We start from the raw sequence: 22525 nt of genomic DNA on the forward strand, positions 1-22525 counted from the left end.
ATCTAACAGATTAAACATGCCAATAACACATTATGCAACATCTGCTCTGTTGAAGTAACTCTCACCTCCTCTCTCACACCAGATCCTATGCCTGAAACAAACACACATTTCAGTCAATTAGCAGATGCTCTTATCCAGAGCAATTTACTGTGTATTGAACTAAAGCAGGTGGATTAACGACATATCACAAACATGGTAATAACACAATGTATAAATATCAACATTTATCCTTATTTTATGTTTGTACACTCCAGATACACACCCATTTATTCAAACCAATATGTTATATGTATACACTAATATCTCTATAGTTATGTTTTGAACACATTACCACTCACCTCTGCCTCATTCGCCCACTTTTTACAAGTTACAACCAATTTATCATTCAGCTTTTAAACTGTTCATAAACATGATTACAGTATTATTACTACTTTTAAGATTATGATTATATTCTTATTCTTAAACCTCTTAAAAGATCATGCAAAATGTAGATTTCCACCTAAATAGACATACCCAAAAGTTATAATTTTTCACGAGATGTCCATAAACAATAACTAGTAGTGCTGCATAGTTCTATAAATAGTTACTCAAGTGTACTCACTTTTGAAGACACAAGCTCAAGTACATAGTAGAAATACTGTGGAAATATGATGTTTTTACTATTCAACAAAAGTGAGGTAATAGGACTTGAAATGACTGAAATGCTTAGTAACAATCAAATTACAAACCACATACTATAAGATTTCATCTTCTTACTGTAAAACAAATATGATCATATTTAGTGACAGTACATATTTGGTCCAATTTCATAGAACTGACGACAGAGCATTTTCTGCCAAGCGAACTCTGAGTGATGCAGACACAGCATTCAAATTGCTGCAGACTTCAGCTTTACGCACACAGTGATTTCATCCTTCTGTGGTCAAGAGAAAGTGGTTGTGTTTCAATTCTATGAAATGATTTAGTATGTTTTCATGTTATGAGCTCTTAATCAGGGTGGTAATGTCAAAGCGAGATGAAACCACAACTGCTGGAATCTCTAGACTGTCCGCTTTCATATGCGATCCCCCAGACTGGACTCAGAGAGAGAGCAAACCAATTATTTGTCTGGATTGGCCAGAAAATGTGACACTTCACTCCCTATGTAAACGTGGTGTGTGAAACCTGACACTTCAAGCCACTTCGGCTGACAGAGTGGTAACAGAAAACAGGTGGGGCTTTATGGTACTATAAAGCACTGGACCCTACAATGTTCAGAGAGTGCTTTGTACACCAAAATGTCAGCCGGAACGGGTCAAGAACCCCTCAAAGTGCCTCATATATGGGACTTAACCTGGACCCTGTTCCACTAGCGGAACCCCTCGCCAACAGCCAATGAAATTGCAGGGTGCCAAATTCAATCAACAGAAATCTCATAATTCAAATTTCTCAAACATACAAGTAATAGACACCATTTAAAAAATTCTCGTTAATCCAACCGCAGTGTCCGATTTCAAAAAAGCTTTTCGGCGAAAGCAGAACATATCATTATGTTAGGTCAGCACCTTTTCACAAGAAAGCCATACAGCCATTTTCCAACCAGGGAGAAGTCACAAAAAGCAGAAATAGAGATAAAATTAATCACTAACCTTTGATATTCTTCATCAGATGACACTCCCGGGACAACATGTTACACAATACATGTATGTTTTGTTCGATCAAGTTCATATTCATATCTAAAAAACCTCAGTTTACATTTGGCTTTACCTCCTAAACATCTCGTGAATTTGCACAGAGCCACATCAATTTACAGAAATACTCATAATAAACATTGATAAAATATACATGTGTTATTCACAGAATTAAAGATATACTTCTCCTTAATGTACTCAGAGACCAAACCATCCCAAAAAGATATCCGCCATGTTGGAGTCAACAGATGTCAGAAATAGCATTATAAATATTTACTTACCTTTGATGATCTTCATCAGAATGCACTCCCAAGAATCCCAGTTCCACAATAAATGTTTGATTTGTTCCATAAAGTCCATCATTTATGTCCAAATAACTCCTTTTGGTTCGCATGTTCAGTACACAATCTAAACTCACAACGCGCGGGCACGTCCAGGCAAAAGTTCAGATGAAAAGTCATATTACAGTTCGTAGAAACATGTCAAACGATGTATAGAATCAATCTTTAGGATGTTTTTTTATCATAAATCTTCAATAATGTTCCAACTGGAGAATTCCTTTGTCTGTAGAAAAGCAATGGTAACTTTCACATGAACGCGCGTCACGAGCTCGTGGCTCTATGCCAGACCTTTGACTCATTCCCCTCTCATTTGGCCCCACTCACAGTAGAAGCATCAAACAAGGTTCTAAAGACTGTTGACATCTAGTGGAAGCCTTAGGAAGTGCAAAATGACCCCACAGACACTGTGTATTCGATAGGCCAAGAGTTGAAAAACTAAAAACCTCAGATTTCCCACTTCCTGGTTGGATGTTTCTCAGGTTTTCACCTGCCATATGAGTTCTGTTAAACTCACAGACATCATTCAAACCGTTTTAGAAACGTCAGAGTGTTTTCTATCCATATCTACTAATAATATGCATATATTAGCAACTGGGACTGAGTAGCAGGCAGTTTACTCTGGGTACGCTTTTCATCCAATGTGAAAATGCTGCCCCCTAGCCCAAACAGGTTAACATCTAAGAGGTAAATGGTCCTGTTTACTATTTGGGAGATCCAATGACATTGGGGAACATTACATTTAAGTCTAAATGTATCATGTCAGTGTATTTCTAGCCTGGTCCCAGATCTGTTTATACTTGCCAACTTTTCATGCCAAAGACAGCACAAACAGATCTGGGACCAGCATAGTGTATTTCACCCTTGATCTAGAAAGACCAATGCAGAGAGAAAGAAATATACTCAAAATGTCAGTTTTACTGACAACTTCCTCATCAGAGCTGAAATGCTATTACAGTTTTTTCCAACTGCATACACACAAAATATTTTCATGATTTTGGAAACCTCTCACTCAAAGTGCAAAACTACACACCAAATGTGAAAAACCATAAGCTATTTCTCAGCCTTTGACTCAGTTGTCAATTGCATGAAACACTTTTTTCAAAATACTACAAACAATTCTCAACCTAAAACACAAAAATCTAACAGGAAGTGACTTGCTTTCCTTTTCCAAACACAACCAATCAAAATGCTACACTTATTCACCAGGTCACACACACACTCCTCACATGTGCAAACACTAATAGCTTAACTGATCACTAACCAATCACTGATTTACTGTAGTATAGGCCTATAAATAGGTCAACGGTCAGATTACCTGTTTTGAACAATGGATGCCAACAATGGACAGAGAGCAAGAGGAGTAGGAGGACGAGGGCAAAGAAGAGAAGGAAGGAGAGGCATCTCTAATGAGAAGAGGGCAACATTTGTTGATCATGTGGCCCATTCTCAGAAATGAGAACAGGTATGCAACTATCTAATGACTATTTTAGCATTACAGTAATGTACTGTAAAATACGTATGACTTCATAGTATTGCATAAACATTTGTAACTCTAAGCCATCCATTTACTGCACTGCACTGAATGAATGAGGTTGGTTATCATGCTGTACTACATGTTTTTGTACATTGTTTACAGTTCCTATGCTGAACACATACTGTGCTTGAATTCTGTACAGAGTGGAAAGGCAAAGACATCATGTAGGATGCTTGTTTACAGATGTACAAGAGACTGCAATTATAAATATGGTCTATGTGGGGACATAGAGGTTGCCTCTGTCCAAGGTTGGATATGCCATGCTAGGAGATTCTTCCCTCGATGTTTGGCAAGAGAAAACCTGTCTTGTGATGTGGACGAAGTATCGTGGCCAGACTCAGGCCGGAGAAGAGATGAAGCGTAGCTTAGCACTGGTGACTGCCCCCCCCCCTAGTAATTCCTGTACTGTCCCCTTGGGACGCCACACACACAATTGTGTTCTTTACTGTATTCTAAAGAATATACTTTTGGTTTACATACAGTGCCTTGCGAAAGTATTCGGCCCCCTTGAACTTTGCGACCTTTTGCCACATTTCAGGCTTCAAACATAAATATATAAAACTGTATTTTTTTGTGAAGAATCAACAACAAGTGGGACACAATCATGAAGTGGAACGACATTTATTGGATATTTCAAACTTTTTGAACAAATCAAAAACTGAAAGATTGGGCGTGCAAAATTATTCAGCCCCCTTAAGTTAATACTTTGTAGCGCCACCTTTTGCTGCGATTACAGCTGTAAGTCGCTTGGGGTATGTCTCTATCAGTTTTGCACATCGAGAGACTGAAAATTTTTCCCATTCCTCCTTGCAAAACAGCTCGAGCTCAGTGAGGTTGGATGGAGAACATTTGTGAACAGCAGTTTTCAGTTCTTTCCAACAGATTCTCGATTGGATTCAGGTCTGGACTTTGACTTGGCCATTCTAACACCTGGATATGTTTATTTTTGAACCATTCCATTGTAGATTTTGCTTTATGTTTTGGATCATTGTCTTGTTGGAAGACAAATCTCCGTCCCAGTCTCAGGTCTTTTGCAGACTCCATCAGGTTTTCTTTCAGAATGGTCCTGTATTTGGCTCCATCCATCTTCCCATCAATTTTAACCATCTTCCCTGTCCCTGCTGAAGAAAAGCAGGCCCAAACCATGATGCTGCCACCACCATGTTTGACAGTGGGGATGGTGTGTTCAGGGTGATGAGCTGTGTTGCTTTTACGCCAAACATAACGTTTTGCATTGTTGCCAAAAAGTTCAATTTTGGTTTCATCTGACCAGAGCACCTTCTTCAACATGTTTGGTGTGTCTCCCAGGTGGCTTGTGGCAAACTTTAAACGACACTTTTTATGGATATCTTTAAGAAATGGCTTTCTTCTTGCCACTCTTCCATAAAGGCCAGATTTGTGCAATATACGACTGATTGTTGTCCTATGGACAGAGTCTCCCACCTCAGCTGTAGATCTCTGCAGTTCATCCAGAGTGATCATGGGCCTCTTGGCTGCATCTCTGATCAGTCTTCTCCTTGTATGAGCTGAAAGTTTAGAGGGACGGCCAGGTCTTGGTAGATTTGCAGTGGTCTGATACTCCTTCCATTTCAATATTATCGCTTGCGCAGTGCTCCTTGGGATGTTTAAAGCTTGGGAAATCCAAATCCGGCTTTAAACTTCTTCACAACAGTATCTCGGACCTGGCCTGGTGTGTTCCTTGTTCTTCATGATGCTCTCTGCGATTTTAACGGACCTCTGAGACTATCACAGCGCAGGTGCATTTATACGGAGACTTGATTACACACAGGTGGATTGTATTTATCATCATTAGTCATTTAGGTCAACATTGGATCATTCAGAGATCCTCACTGAACTTCTGGAGAGAGTTTGCTGCACTGAAAGTAAAGGGGCTGAATAATTTTGCACACCCAATTTTTCAGTTTTTGATTTGTTAAAAAAGTTTGAAATATCCAATAAATGTCGTTCCACTTCATGATTGTGTCCCACTTGTTGTTGATTCTTCACAAAAAATACAGTTTTATATCTTTATGTTTGAAGCCTGAAATGTGGCAAAAGGTCGCAAAGTTCAAGGGGTCCGAATACTTTCTCAAGGCACTGTATGTTTATGGTTTTGTTGTATGCTACTGTATACAACAGTAATGTTTGGCCTAATAAATATTTTCTGTTTCTACATTGCATTGGTGTTTAGTGTACTTGTTACCCCTCTCAGCAGATTACTTTTACTGTAGAACATTGTATTGAAATGTAGATATAAGCCTATGAAAGACCAAAGAGCTTTAGATTTAGAACAACAGTGTTTACATGGTATATCCAAAAATGTAGTATTATGAAAGCAGTGTTTGCCATTTGATGCAAATGCTTCATTATGACATGTGTTTATGGCATTTTGAATGCATTGTTACATTTTGAAGGAGATGTGAAGCATGTTGCATTTTGTGTGTGCAGTTTTGGGAATTGTGTGTAGAGTTTTGAAAAAAAGGAGACAGTTTTGAAAACTTGTGTAAGCAGTTGGAAAAAAATGTAAAATAATCGAATCATTCACAGATTGTGTTTTGAATCTGATTCCCCATGTGTCATTCTGCAAAGAGTGACTTGGCCTGATGCTCAACTGGTTCGAGTTCATTAGGCACCAAACAGATTGAAACAGGGAGAGACTACCGCGACTTGTCCAATAAGAAATGCTCATTTTCGTTTTCCGTTGCTAAACATTTTCCATTGTTTGCTCTAGTGAACACAACCCTGATGCTCAACTGTACTTGCCCTGAACTGAAAACACAGTGCACAGCCCTGTGAGGTAAGTGCGTTTCTTTACCAATAGGCTGCATGAGGCAAGTGCTAACCTCCTCTGATCTTCTCAACTCCTAGTGGTCTGTGATCTCATCATCAGCTTGGCTAGGGTTTGGCTTGACTAACCACCACATGACTCTCACTCCCTGTGTGTGTGTGTGTGTGTGTGTGTGTGTGTGTGTGTGTGTGTGTGTGTGTGTGTGTGTGTGTGTGTGTGTGTGTGTGTGTGTCAGCGCGTGCGTGCTTGTGTGTGTGAGGGACCACGAAGTACGTGAGGATGAAAGTGTGTGTGTGTGTGAGGGGCCACGAAGTACGTGAGGATGAAAGTGTGTGTGTGTGTGTGTGTGTGTGGTGTGTGTGTGTGTGTGTGTGAGGGGCCACGAAGTACGTGAGGATGAAAGTGTGTGTGTGTGTGTGTGGGGCCACAAAGTACGTGAGGATGAACGGGGGTGGTTAGCATTTTTCAAACACCTAAAATGGCTTTTTCCTGCAATCTAGAGCCATGATCAATATGCTTCAATATGCTAAGTGCGTTTCTTTACCAATAGGCTGCATGAGGCAAGTGCTAACCCCCTCTGATCTTCTCAACTCCTAGTGGTCTGTGATCTCATCATCAGCCTGGCTAGGGTTTGGCTTGACTAACCACCACATGATGCTCACTCCGTGTGTGTGTGTGTGTGTGTGTGTGTGTGTGTGTGTGTGAGGGGCCACGAAGTACGTGAGGATGAAAGGTGGTGATTAGCATTTTTCAAACACCTAAAATGGCTTTTTCCTGCAATCTAGAGCCATGATCAATATGCTTCATTCTATGTAAAAATAAATATGTATATTTTTCTGCATAGGTCATCTAAGCATACCTCTTTACCTGTTCAATTTTAATTTTTAATGAGGATGTCATCCTGACCATTCTAAATCATACATCTGAATATACTGCACTAACATGCCTAGGTTATTACATCCAAATTACAACACAGTACATGGGATCATAACACACATCATCAATACAGGCACATTTCATGGCATCAATATTAATACACAAATATAATGGTATTATCATAAAGTGCCAGATTTAATTTAAATCAAGTATTTTTCTGCATATATAATCATAACTCTTGAGCAGTCTGTATCCTCCTGACAGGGGGTTCTTTTTTTAAAGAAACAAAATATGCGTCTCTGCATCTCTGCTAAAATCTGGGTACAACATTTCAAAGGAATGTGAGTGGTATTCAGTACATGTTGCTTGCTTTTCTAAAGTTTAGCAACCTTGCCAGCAGGCATGCCAACTAAGATAGTTAAACAAGATACTCAGATTTTTTTTATTTTTTTATTTCACCTTTATTTAACCAGGTAGGCTAGTTGAGAACAAGTTCTCATTTGCAACTGCGACCTGGCCAAGATAAAGCATAGCAGTGTGAGCATACAACAAAGAGTTACACATGGAGTAAACAATTAACAAGTCAATAACACAGTAGAAAACAAAGGGGGGGTCTATATACAATGTGTGCAAAAGGCATGAGGAGGTAGGCAAATAATTACAATTTTGCAGATTAACACTGGAGTGATAAATGATCAGATGGTCATGTACGGGTAGAGATATTGGTGAGCAGAAAAGTAAATAAATAAAAACAGTATGGGGATGAGGTAGGTGAAAAGGGTGGGCTATTTACCAATAGACTATGTACAGCTGCAGCGATCGGTTAGCTGCTCAGATAGCTGATGTTTGAAGTTGGTGAGGGAGATAAAAGTCTCCAACTTCAGCGATTTTTGCAATTCGTTCCAGTCACAGGCAGCAGAGTACTGGAACGAAAGGCGGCCAAATGATAGCCTCAAATGGCTTGGTAGCTGGTTATAAGATTGCGATATTGGGAACTTATCTAGCTGGCTAGCTAAAGCCAAATTCGTAAAATTGTTAGGTGCCTAGTATAACAGAGAAACAACAGAGAAACAACAAAACAATTTAGTTTTATTTGCTCATCAAGAAGGAATTAATAGGCTACATAGCTTGATCAACATACTATACCTCCTGCGAGTCCAGCCCATCAAAGGCAGCTAAAATCAAATCAAACGCTGTGAGTGTCAATCTACACTGTCTCTCCTCCTCCACTGATGATATTGTATGTGCATTGCGTGCGTGTTGGTGTTTGTAGGTGTGAATATACAGTGGGGAGAACAAGTATTTGATACACTGCCGATTTTGCAGGTTTTCCTACTTACAAAGCATGTATAGATCTGTAATTTTTATCATACGTACACTTCAACTGTGAGAGATGGAATCTAAAACAAAAATCCAGAAAATCACATTGTATGATTTTTAAGTAAGTAATTTGCATTTTATTGCATGACATAAGTATTTGATACATCAGAAAAGCAGAACTTAATATTTGGTACAGAAACCTTTGTTTGCAATTACAGAGATCATACGTTTCCTGTAGTTCTTGACCAGGTTTGCACACACTGCAGCAGGGATTTTGGCCCACTCATCCATACAGACCATCTCCAGATCCTTCAGGTTTCGGGGCTGTCGCTGGGCAATACGGACTTTCAGCTCCCTCCAAAGATGTTCTATTGGGTTTAGGTCTGGAGACTGGCTAGGCCACTCCAGGACCTTGAGATGATTCTTACGGAGCCACTCCTTAGTTGCCCTGGCTGTGTGTTTCAGGTCATTGTCATGCTGGATGACCCAGCCACGACCCATCATCAATGCTCTTACTGAGGGAAGGAGGTTGTTGGCCAAGATCTCGTGATACATGGTCCCATCCATCCTCCCCTCAATACGGTGCAGTCGTCCTTTCCCCTTTGCAGAAAAGCATCCCCAAAGAATGAAGTTTCCACCTCCATGCTTCACGGTTGGGATGGTGTTCTTGGGGTTGTACTCATCCTTCTTCTTCCTCCAAACACGGCATGTGGAGTTTAGACAAAAAAATCTCTATTTTTGTCTCATCAGACCACAGGACCTTCTCCCATTCCCCCTCTGGATCATCCAGATGGCCAGATGGTCATTGGCAAACTTCATATGGGCCTGGACATGCGCTGGCTTGAGCAGGGGGACCTTGCGTGCGCTGCAGGATTTTAATCCATGACGGCATAGTGTGTTACTAATCGTTTTCTTTGAGACTGTGGTCCCAGCTCTCTTCAGGTCATTGAGCAGGTCCTGCCGTGTAGTTCTGGGCTGATCCCTCACCTTCCTCATGATCATTGATGCCCCACGAGGTGAGATTTTGCATGGAGGCCCAGACCGAGGGTGATTGACCGTCATCTTGAAATTCTTCCATTTTCTAATAATTGCGCCAACAGTTGTTGCCTTCTCACCAAGCTGCTTGCCTATTGTCCTGTAGCCCATCCCAGCCTTGTGCAGGTCTACAATGTTATCCCTGATGTCCTTACACCCTCTCTGGTCTTGGCCATTGTGGAGAGGTTGGAGTCTGTTTGATTGAGTGTATGACCAGGTGCCTTTCATACAGGTAACGAGTTCAAACAGCTGCAGTTAATGCAGGTAATGAGTGGAGACCAGGAGGGCTTCTTAAAGAAAAACTAACAGGTCTGTGAGAGCCGGAATTCTTACTGGTTGGTAGGTGATCAAATACTTATGTAATGCAATAAAATGCTAATTAATTACTTAAAAATCATTCTCTCACAAAATTCCGTCTCTCACAGTTGAAGTGTACCTATGATAAAAATGACAGACCTCTACATGCTTTGTAAGTAGGAAAACCTGCAAAATCGGCAGGGTATCAAATACTTGTTCTCCCCTCCCCACTGTATATGATTACAGTACCTGCGTGTGTGTATGTGCATGCGTACCTGCGTGTGTGTTGGTGTTTGTATGAGTGAATGTACTGTATATGATCACAGTGCCTACTCCCAGTTACTCCCAGTATTGTTAAAAATTGCATGATGCAGGCATTACCTGCATTGTATTATGTGCTGCAGCTGACCTCAGGGTGTGATTCAGTTATCACTAACATAAATGTGTAACGCTGCAGGTCCTGGATACTTGTCTTTGCTGCATACTTCCTGTTCAATTTATACACAGCTGACTCCGGACAAATGTTACTGTTCTGAGTGCAGTCACCATGTGTGTACTGACGTTTCTACAGACTCACTATGTTAGTTGTGTGCCCCATCCAACCTGTTTGTCTCTGGATGTGCTCATGCAGGATGATGAGTGAGGGATGAGGTACAGGTTAGTAGAACTGCTTTACAGAGACAGTAGCTGGCATGTTGTGGTTTACTTTCTGAATCCTAGGTTTGAATAACACATGTAGCATTACCAGAGAATAGACCTAGCCTGGTCCTAAATCTATTTGTGCTATAGCTGTGAAGGAGGAGGTTTCCTGTTAATTAGATGATTGATCACACCTGTGGGATCCAGCCTCAGCTCTAAGTATATTTAAATGTAGGATTCTGTTGTGTGTGGAGGTTAATGTTGGTATGTCTGCAAGTTCTTAATAAAAGAAAGCTATTTATTATAAAATCTCTATCTCTTCAATGTGAGAGGGCATCGGCCAGCCATCTCACAATAGCTAACTGCAATAAGAGTTGGCAAGTCCAAACAGATCTGGGACAAGGCTGGAATAGGACTCATATGAGATAAATGCCTAAACATGCAATTTTCTAAAGACATTTAGGAACATATTTTGCTCATACATAGATAACGTTTGGGATCAATTTATGTTCCAGTATTGTGTGTTGAATTGTACATGGGATTCGATTTTTACCAATTTTGTTACGTTACAGCCTTATTCTAAAATTGATTCAATATTTTTTTTTACTCATCAATCTACATACAATACCGCATAACGACAAAGCAAAAAAGGTTTTTAGAACTTTTAGCAAATGTATTACAAATTAAAAAACAGAACTACTTTATTTACATTTACAGTATTCAGACCCATTGCTATGAGACTCAAAATTGAGTTCAGGTGCATGCTGTGGGGCCAAATGAATCAATTTTAGAGTAAGGCGGTAAGGTAACAAAATGTGGAAAAAGTGAATGGGTCTGAATACTTTCCGAGGCACTGTATGAATGGTATTAAACTCCTGAACTAACCGTCTATAATTAAATGCATGATGCCTGAAGTGCTCATGTAGGCACTCTAAGCAGTCAAGGATGACTGTTAACATTCTAAAATCGAACACATCTTTTTTTATACATGTTTCATTCTACCTTTATTCAATCAGGAAGTCCTATTGAGGTAAGAAGACCTGTCTCGTGGGAGACCTCTCCCTTTCCTTGTAATCCTTGATATCATTTAAATTGCAATTTCGATCAGGCCTAAAACCTTGTTCATTTTAAGATAGGCCTATTTGAAAAATTAAGTACCCTTCTTACCAAAGGGATTTGCAAATTCGGTTTATATTGAAGGCTGAAGGAACTGCTAACATAATGTTTTGCCAGCTAGCCAACACCCCGAAGAAGCCTGCAAAGTGAAATAACTGAGGGGTATTGGTTCAGGCTTTAGCCAGTAAACTAACCAGCAGCATAGAGTGAAAAGAGTCATCATTAAATAATTGAGGATTTATTTAGTCAAGAAAAGTAACCTGGTTAGGGAATTACTGACCATTTGAATTTATTGACTCTCAGAATTCCTTATTGATGAATTACCCCTCAGGCAGCAGAATGACATCAACTTCCATTATATCATTATAATATGCAGTGTGTCACGTCCTGACCTTAGTTCCTGTTTTATGTCTCTATTTTGGTTTGGTCAGGGCGTGAGTTGGGTTGGGCATTCTATGTTTTGTTCTGTATTTTGTACTTCTATGTGTTTGGCCTGGTATGGTTCCCAATCAGAGGCAGCTGTCAATCATTGTCTCTGATTGAGCATACTTAAGTATACTTAGGTAGCCTGTTCCCACCTGTGTTTGTGGGTAGTGATTTTCTGATTTGTGTTGTTTCACCTGACAGGACTGTTTTGTTTCTTACATTCTCATTGTTATTTTTGTTTCGTGTTCTGTTATATTAAAATATTAATATGGACACTTACCACGCTGCGTGTTGGTCCGATCTTGACTACTCTTCCTCAGACGAAGAGGAGAATCGTTACACAGTGGTGATTTTAGCATGTAAATCTTGGTGGGGCAAACCCCCAAAATATGTTTTAGATGCATGCCAGCAAAACCACTACACACCACAACACTAAACAATACATGAATTGCACTATAACGGTGACAAACGGGGCCCACAAACTGTTAGGGCTTACATAAACCTGTCCCAACAGCAGAGCTTTCTTTTTAGCACCATGGAGTAAATCCTTACCACCACCTGGCTCTCAGCAGAGCCTTGTCTTGCAGCGAAACAGTTAATTCAGCCTCATTTACTACCTTTTTAAAAATCATAGCTGATACTGTATGGCTGACTTGCTTAAACGAATGTGGTTTCTTCTGACAACTGAGATGTACAAACTATGGCATAAGGGAACGACGAGCGGACATAAGGCAATCCGTAACTTCGATTAAGACATTAATGAGCGAGCTAGGACTAACGTAGTCAATATAACTTTTGAAATGTACAGTAACAGAATTCAGAACATGGGCCGTTACAGTATTTTCCCTGTGCACCAAGTCAGAACTGTAGGATTAATAAAGGGGACATAAAAGCAGACAATGAAAGCTCTTACAATATTCGATGATTACATTTATCTAAAACAAGCTATAGGCTACATGTGCACCACCAAGTCAGAACAGTAGGCTAAGTTATGAGGGGGAAAGGGACCAAATTATTAGGGTGAGGCACACGGGCTACTAACAGCTTAGCACACAACATACACTTAGTATTACTTTCTTAGCTAAAGTATGCTTATTTCCCTGGCATATTAAATCATTTCTGCAGCAGCATACTAGACATTTTTGGACTCCTTCTTCTTGTGCTGTGCTAACTTGAACAGGAAGGTGGCATGGCGGTCCTTCTTGTGGGCAAATGTTGTCATCAAACTCTGGCATTCTTTGGATTCATGGTGCTTTCAAGACAACTGGGAACTTGGAAAAAAAACAAGGTTGAATAATGATGTCAGTTATCTTCAAGTCGGAGCTCTAGAAAGAGGCCTTAGTTCCCGACTTGGAATTCCGAGTTGGATGACCGTTCAAAATGTATTTTCCCAGTCGGAGCAATTTCCCAGTTGTCTTGAACTCAATGAAGTCTGAGATTTCCCAGTTCTGAGTTTCCAGTAGTTTTGAATGCAGGAGAAGTCATGATGCCAGTAGATTGTTGACTTGATTGATGATGATGACTGCTTATCTAGCTTGCAGCAAAAATGTTGACACTATGACATTGACATGATCAGTCCAATCAAAGCTACGGTAGATATAATGGTATTTGACGTCATTTTATCTGTGGCCAATGACCTTGAGCCTTCTTGGATGGGCACTTCAAATGTAACTCTATGGCAGCACCCAAGGGGCCTGAATTGTCAAGCTCTCCCTGTAGATTTTGCAGTGACGTGTTGTCTTTATGAGTGACAGAACACTGAGCCAATCACAGCTCATCTAGAGAAGATTACCAAACCCTAGTCTCCGTATTTTCCGCTGGCTGCCCCACCACCACAGAAAACACTGAGCTAGGCTGAAACACCTGCATTTTGGAGCTGCCTTAATCAAAAAAGCAAAAATGAGAACATGTTTGTATGTGGCTTTATTAACGTAATTACTTATTTTTGAATATTTTTTTTACATTGTTTGCAAACTGATGTGTGACACGTATTAATGCCAAAATAACATGCAAAACAGAACACAACAAATATATATATACATATATATATATATATATACAGTGCCTTGCGAAAGTATTTGGCCCCCTTGAACTTCAACTTTTGAAAACTGCTGTTCACAAATGCTCTCCATCCAACCTCACTGAGCTCGAGCTGTTTTGCAAGGAGGAATGGGAAAAAATGTCAGTCTCTCGATGTGCAAAACTGATAGAGACATACCCCAAGCGACTTACAGCTGTAATCGCAGCAAAAGGTGGCGCTACAAAGTATTAACTCAAGGGGGCTGAATAATTTTGCACGCCCAATTTTTCAGTTTTTGATTTGTTAAAAAAGTTTGAAATATCCAATAAATGTCGTTCCACTTCATGATTGTGTCCCACTTGTTGTTGATTCTTCACAAAAAAATACAGTTTTATATCTTTATGTTTGAAGCCTGAAATGTGGCAAAAGGTCGCAAAGTTCAAGGGGGCCCAATACTTTCGCAAGGCACTGTATATATATATATATATATACAGTGGGGCAAAAAAGTATTTAGTCAGCCACCAATTGTGCAAGTTCTCCCACTTAAAAAGATGAGAGAGGCCTGTAATTTTCATCATAGGTACAATTCAACTATGACAGACAAAATGAAAAAAAAAATCCAGAAAATCACATTGTAGGATTTTTTATGAATTTATTTGCAAATTATTGTGGAAATAAGTATTTGGTCACCTACAAACAAGCAAGATTTCTGTCTCTCACAGACCTGTAACTTATTATTTAAGAGGCTCCTCTGTCCTCCACTCGTTACCTGTATTAATGGCACCTGTTTGAACTTGTTATCAGTATAAAAGACACATGTCCACAACCTCAAACAGTCACACTCCAAACTCCACTATGGCCAAGACCAAAGAGCTGTCAAAGGACACCAGAAACAACATTGACCTGCACCAGGCTGGGAAGACTGAATCTGCAATAGGTAAGCAGCTTGGTTTAAAGAAATCAACTGTGGGAGCAAAAGGAAATGGAAGACATACAAGACCACTGATAATCTCCCTCAATCTGGGGCTCCACGCAAGATCTCACCCCGTGGGGTCAAAATGATCACAAGAACGGTAAGCAAAAATCCCAGAACCACACGGGGGGACCTAGTGAATGACCTGCAGAGAGCTGGGACCAAAGTAACAAAGCCTACCATCAGCAATGGCATTGAAGATGAAACGTGGCTGGGTCTTTCAGCATGACAATGATCCCAAACACACCACCCGGGCAACGAAGGAGTGGCTTCGTAAGAAGCATTTCAAGGTCCTGGATTGGTCTAGCCAGTCTCCAGATCTCAACCCCATAGAAAATCTTTGGAGGGAGTTGAAAGTCCGTGTTGCCCAGCAACAGCCCCAAAACATCACTGCTCTAGAGGAGATCTGCATGGAGGAATGGGCCAAAATACCAGCAACAGTGTGTGAAAACCTTGTGAAGACTTACAGAAAACGTTTGACCTCTGTCATTGCCAACAAAGGGTATATAACAAAGTATTGAGATAAACTTTTGTTATTGACCAAATACTTATTTTCCACCATAATTTGCAAATAAATTCATAAAAAATCCTACAATGTGATTTTCAGGATTTTTTTTTCTAATTTTGTCTGTCATAGTTGAAGTGTACCTATGATGAAAATTACAGGCCTCTCTCATTTTTTTAAGTGGGAGAACTTGCACAATTGGTCGCTGACTAAATACTTTTTTGCCCCACTGTATAACAGGTGGGGGTCAAAACAGGTGGGCTCTGCTCCAACTGCCCTGAATAACAAGTCGCCACTGATAATATGAAATCATAAACGGTTCTGAGAGTCTTGTATATTATACAGAGGCTTTGTAAGAAATTGTAATTTCAATGGTAACATCTAACGCCATATTGAGGTACGTAACAAATGATTTTCGTGGCAAAAAAAGTGTTCTCATATAGTTCTGTTTTGGTGTTCATCCTAAGTATGCTTTCTTCAGTTTAATTTTTTTTTAAACATGTAAAACAAATTAATTGTTGGTAGTTGCCGAGTAGCTAAGTAGTTTAACTTGTAGCCGAAAGGTGGCCGGTTCGATTCCCTGGCAAGGCAAATTGATCTGGCAAGTGGAGGGCTGCTTGGTTCTTATTCTCAAGACATTCCCCTATCGTTGAGCCCTTGAATAGGTTCTTAATCTCACAACATGCTCTCCATCCAGGGGAGCTGAACTGTAGCTTGACCTAGCTTGGGCAGCTGGCCCTCCAGCAATTAAGGTGCCAGCGACCTGTGATCTCCACTATCAGCCTTTGGACAGCTCATGTCCCCCGGGGACCGGTTCGCACATAAAACATTCTCTTCAAGCTGCAAAGGCTTCGATTTCCTCCTTACCTAGATTTAATGGCGAGAAGGCTGGAAAAAAAAGGGAAAATAAGTGTACTTTCTTTATGAAACACCATTTTCCACCACCATGCTAGAGTGGCTAATACCTAGGAATGATACCTCCTTTACGCCTGCTATTTTATGTTAGTTTACTCCTGGCCCATATATTGTGGTGTGTTGCAAAAACAACGTTTATACTGTATTTACCCAAAGGTAAATGTGCTGTATAACAATCGCTGATTGGATCTCAGAATTCTGTCGGCTGCTGATTGGTGTTTGGGAATTTCCAGGCGTGTATCCCAGCCCCTCGTCTACGTCTGTGCGGCAGTAGTCTGTTTCTGGTGGGGCACTAGGTTCGCTGCAAGCGATGATAGACGATTTCCTTATTTTAAAACCTTCCAAAACCCTTTCCTTTCTCTCAACGGATTTGCAGTTTCTGGTTTCCGTTGATGGACTACCGAATTAACAGATTTTTGCAGGGATTGGAATAATTCGACTTCAATTTTGGGAGTCCCGGGGAGAGGGGAGTCCGAGAGAAAAGTTTATATCACTGCGCGACAGGCACTATATGGAGAGAGGGGGTGAGCGTACAGTATGGTTTCATTTTCCATACCATCTATGACTTATGAAAGGATTTAGATATCTTTAGAACATAGAAATTACAGAATATACTTCTGATAAATGCCATGTTTAGCGTTACGATCAAATGAACATGTATGGACACGCATGAAAAGAGTTTTGCGTAAACCAGTAGAACTAGATTGCGTGTGAGTTTCGACTGGAGTCGTATACTACAGTCACTCCCAGGTAAACCATTACATTCCCCAACGTTTCTTCACAACGTCATCCTTGTTATATAAAATACCTATCTAACTATGGCGGGGATGAGCAATGCCCACATGAAGACCCTGGAGGACCTGACTCTAGACTCGGGCTACGGGGCAGGGGACTCCTGCAAGTCCCTGAGCCTCTCGTCCTCCAAGTCCAACTCACAGCCGTTCGTGACGGCTCCGCATCGGGGCAACTGGTGGTACTACTCCGGCTCCATGAACAGTCGCAACAACAGCTGGGACACGGTCAACACGGTGCTGCCCGAGGATCCCGAGGACATCTTCTCCAAGTGTCCCCGTTTACCGGAGCTCGAGGAGTTCCCTTGGACCGAAGACGAGGTGGGAAAGATACTGCGTAAAGTAGCCGGGAACGTTACCGGTGCCAGTGCGTTTCCGGTGCCGACATTATCCAATGAGGCAGTCCGGAGGCTGTCCACGCTCCTTCGCCGAGCCCTCATCCGCATTTCGAGGGAGGCTCAGAGGCTGAGCGTCATGCACTGCCGTTGCACTCGCTTCGAGGTGCAGAGCGCCATGAGGCTGGTGCTGAGCTGGGCTCTGGCCGAACACTGCATATCGGCCACGGTTAAGGCCATCTCCATGTACAGTATGAGCGCCGGGGAGCTCCTGAGGAAGGGCAAATCTGCCCGTTGCGGCCTCTCCTTCTCCGTGGGAAGGTTCTTTCGATGGATGGTGGACACCCGCATCTCGGTGCGCATCCACGAGTATGCGGCTATCTGTCTTACCGCCTGCATGGAGGCGCTGGTGGAGGAGGCCGGCGCCCGGGTAATGATGGCTGAGCGAGGGCACTCCAGGGTGGACACCGCGTCAGGCTGTGCCCCGGTGTCGGTCGAAGCTCTGGAGGGGGTGGTGAACAATGATGCGGAGCTGTGGGGGGTCCTGCAGCACTATGAGCATCTCATCTGCGGCAAGAACGCCAATGGTAAGAACATTTCTATCACTTCAGGGCAAGAGGGGTTTGTCAAAGTACCCAAAAGGTAGACCAGCTAATGTGGAATGAAGCACTATAAAATGCATAAAAGTGGGCTCAAAATTATATACTTCTAAATTAAGTTGCTGCTGCCATGCCCAGCTCTCTGTTTCCCCACCACCAAGCACCGCTCTTGACGGTGGAGTGAGTAATGTAAGAAAAAGTACATTTCCTGCAATTCTACACTTTGAGCGTAGTGAGTAGCAATTTTTGCGAAATTTAAACAGGTCTTCTGTATCTCTACACATTTTGCAATGGGGTGGAGAGAACATTTAGCAATTTTATAACACATTTCATGTAATTGTACTTATTTTACCATGACTTATGCCATGTTAATTATATTTGAGTGAGAGTGACTAACAAAATCATTGGGGGCCCCGAGGAGGTCAGGGGCCCTGGGCACGTGCCCTGTGTGGCCAGTCAGTATTTGGTGGTGATAACTGGCTCGACTAATTTATCAATCTAAAAATGGTTAGCTGACATGGCTAATTGAGTGACTGTCACTAGGCAGGTTTCCATTGACCCAGTTTTATTAGACAGAAGCAATGCCTTTTGTTTAATGGAAACGGCAGATATAGGAGAAATGTTCTGAAGATTGACGACATTTAAATCTGTTCGACAGGGGTGGATTTTCTTTTGTCAAACTTTCTTTATAGCGACAAATGGTGTTTTTCGAACAAGTGATGATTGCTCAATACTTTTGAAAGTAAGCAGTGCACGGGATGTCTTCGCGTAATTAATAAGCACCACTCCACATTTATTTCTAAATGCCTACTGCTTGCAAAAATCTATATTATCAACTATGAAAAACAATGTATCATTACAGGACAAGGATTGTCCTGACTTTCAAGAATGCCTGAATTGCTTTGCCTTGTGTTTCTGGTTGGCTGGGAAGTTTCTCCATCCAAATATTACAGCTCTACAGGAGTGCAAGTTTCACCATGGCACGGATTGTGGTTGGCACATTTAATGCTGGCTATCTGAGACATGAAACAGATGGGAGGGCATACAGGATGTCCGCAATTTATTAATGCCCCATTTGTTTAAATTGGTAATGGAAACACTTCAGCCACTACATTTTTATTCGACACTGTAGGTTTTTGCTTGTGATGTCATTAAGTCCAGCTGTTTTTATCGAGATGATAGTTAAATGCAAATGACCCGAGTGTCTTTAAAAAAGAAACTGAAAAAAAATATATGCAACATGTTTCATAAGCTGAAGTGGGGCGGCATGTAGCCTAGTGGTTAGAGCGTTGAACCGAATAGTTGCAGATCGTATCCCTGAGCTGGTCAAGGTGAAAACCTGTTGTCCTGCCCCTGAACAAGGAAGTTAACCCACTGTTCCTACGCCGTTATTGAAAATTAGAGTTTGTTCTAAACTGACTTGCCTAGTTAAATAAAGGTAAAAAACAACCAACAACAAAAAACTGATATTTTGTGCACACATTTGTTTACATCCCTGTTAGTGAGCATGTTTCCTTTGCCAAGATAATCCATCCACCTGAATGCTGTGGCATATCAAGAAGCTTATTAAACATGATCATTACACAGGTGCACCTTGTGCTGGGAACAATAAAAGGCCACTCGAAAATGTGCAGTTTTGCCACAACACAATGCCATAGATGTCTCAAGGAAGCGTGCAATTGGCATGCTGAATGCAGGAATGTCCTCCAGAGCTCTTGCCGGAGAATTGAATGTTAATTCTACCATAAGCCTTCTCTAACAAAGTTTTAGAGAATTTGGCAGAATGTCCAACCGACAATGTGTAACCACACCATCCTGGGACCTCCACATCCGGCTTCTTCACCTGCGGGATAGTCTGAGACCAGCCACCCAGACAAACTGTGGGTTTGCACAACCAAAGAATTTTGCACAAACTGTCAGAAGCCGTCTCAGGGAAGCTCATCTGCGAACTCATTGTCCTCACCAGGGTCTTCACCTGAATGTAGTTCGGCATCGTAAGCGACTTCAGTGGGCAAATGCTCACCTTCGATGGCCACTGGCACGCTGGAGAAGTGTGCTTTTCACAGATGAATCCTGGCTTCAACTGTACCGGGCAGATGGCAGACAGCGTGCATGGGGGAGTGGTTTGAACAGCGTTGTGAACAGAGTGCCCCATTGTGGTGGTGGGGTTATGACATGGACAGGCATAAGCTATGGACAACAAACACAATTGCATTTTATCTATGGCAATTTAAATGCACAGAGATACCGCGACGACATCTTGAGGCCCATTGTCGTGTCATTCTTCTGCCACTATCTCTTCATGTTTTGGCATGATGATGCACGGCTCAATGTCGCAAGGCTCTGTACACAATTCCTGGGAGCTGAAAATCTCCCAGTTCTTCCATGGCCTGCAAAATCACCAGACATGTCACCCATTGAGCTGTTTGGGATGCTCTGGATCGATGTCTACGACATTGTGTTCCAGATCCTGCCAATATCCAGCCACTTTGCATAGCCATTGAAGAGGAGTGGGACAACATTCAGCAGGCCACAATCAACAGCCTGATCAATTATGTGAAGGAGATGTGTCACACTGCATGAGGAAAATGGTGTTCATAACAAATACTGACTGGTTTTCTGATCCACGCCACTACCTTTAAAAAAAATAAGGTATCATGTTAACAACAGATGCATATCTGTGTTTCCAGTCATGTGAAATCCATAGATAAGGGCCTAATTTATTTAAATTGACTGATTTCCTTATATGAACTGTAACTCAGTAAAATCTTTGAAATTGTTGCATTTATATTTTTATTTTTATTTTTGTCGTATGTATGTATGTACAGTGCACAGCAAAAAAGTATTTAGTCAGCCACTAATTGTGCAAGTTCTCCCACTTAAGAAGATAGGCCTGTAATTTTCCTCATAGGTACACTTCAACTATGACAGAGAAAATGAGAAACAAATCCAGAAAATCACATTGTATGATTTGTAATGAATTTATTAGCAAAATATGGTGGAAAATAAACTTTTGTTATTGATAAATACTTATCTCAATACTTTGTTATATACCCTTTGTTGGCAATGACAGAGGTCAAACGTTTTCTGTCAGTCTTCACAAGGTTTTCACACACTGTTGCTGGTATTTTGGCCCATTCCTCCATGCAGATCTCCTCTAGAGCAGTGATGTTTTGGGGCTGTTGCTGGGCAAGACAGACTTTCAACTCCCTCCAATGATTTTCTATGGGGTTGAGATCTGGAGACTGGCTAGGCCACTCCAGGACCTTGAAATGCTTCTTACGAAGCCACTCCTTCGTTGCCCGGGTGGTGTGTTTGGGATCATTGCCATGCTGAAAGACCCAGCCACGTTTCATCTTCAATGCCCTTGCTGATGGAAGGAGGTTTTCACTCAAAATCTCACGATACATGGCCCCATTCATTCTCTCCTTTACACGGATCAGTCGTCCTGGTCCCTTTGCAGAAAAACAACCCCAAAGCATGATGTTTCCACCCCCATGCTTCACAGTAGGTATGGTGTTCTTTGGATGCAACTCAGCATTCTTTGTCCTCCAAACACGACGAGTTGAGTTTTTACCAAAAAGTTATATTTTCATCTGACCATATGACATTCTCCCAATCTTCTTCTGGATCATCCAAATGCTCTCTAGCAAACTTCAGACGGGCCTGGACATGTACTGGCTTAAGCAGGGGGACACGTCTCGCACTGCAGGATTTGAGTCCCTGGCGGCGTAGTGTGTTACTGATGGTAGGCTTTGTTACTTTGGTCCCAGCTCTCTGCAGGGGTGAGATCTTGCGTGGAGCCCCAGATCGAGGGAGATTATCAGTGGTCTTGTATGTCTTCCATTTCCTAATAATTGCTCCCACAGTTGATTTCTTCAAACCAAGTTGCTTACCTATTGCAGATTCAGTCTTCCCAGCCTGGTGCAGGTCTACAATTTTGTTTCTGGTGTCCTTTGACAGCTCTTTGGTCTTGGCCATAGTGGAGTTTGGAGTGTGACTGTTTTTTAAGTGGGAGAACTTGCACAATTGGTGGCTGACTAAATCCTTTTCTCCCCACTGTATGTATGTGTGTGTGTGTGTGTGTGTGTGTGTGTGTGTGTGTGTGTGTGTGTGTGTGTGTGTGTGTGTGTGTGTGTGTGTGTGTGTGAGATACCAGTCAAATGTTTGGACACACCTAGTCATTCATTGTTTTTTTCTATATTGTAAAGTAATAATGAAGACATCAAAACTATGAGATAACACATATGGAATCATGTTGTAACCAAAAAGGTGTTAAACAAATAAAAATATATTTTACATTTTAGATTCTTCAAAGTAGCCACCCTTTGCCTTGATGACAGCT

General features: G+C 41.4%; 1 protein-coding gene across 1 annotated transcript in view; it reads left to right on the forward strand.

The window, feature by feature from the left end:
- Positions 1-16734: 16734 nt before the first annotated feature.
- abtb2b (ankyrin repeat and BTB (POZ) domain containing 2b) overlaps positions 16735-22525 on the forward strand; it is a 146355-nt gene continuing 140564 nt past the window's right edge. The window contains exon 1 of the mRNA XM_020455657.2: positions 16735-18168. Within this exon, the coding sequence (XP_020311246.1) occupies positions 17274-18168 (895 nt within the window). The 5' untranslated portion in view covers positions 16735-17273. The remainder of the gene's footprint in view (positions 18169-22525) is intronic.

Source organism: Oncorhynchus kisutch, linkage group LG22 (assembly GCF_002021735.2).
Source record: "Oncorhynchus kisutch isolate 150728-3 linkage group LG22, Okis_V2, whole genome shotgun sequence".
Classification (NCBI taxonomy): Eukaryota; Metazoa; Chordata; class Actinopteri; order Salmoniformes; family Salmonidae; genus Oncorhynchus; species Oncorhynchus kisutch.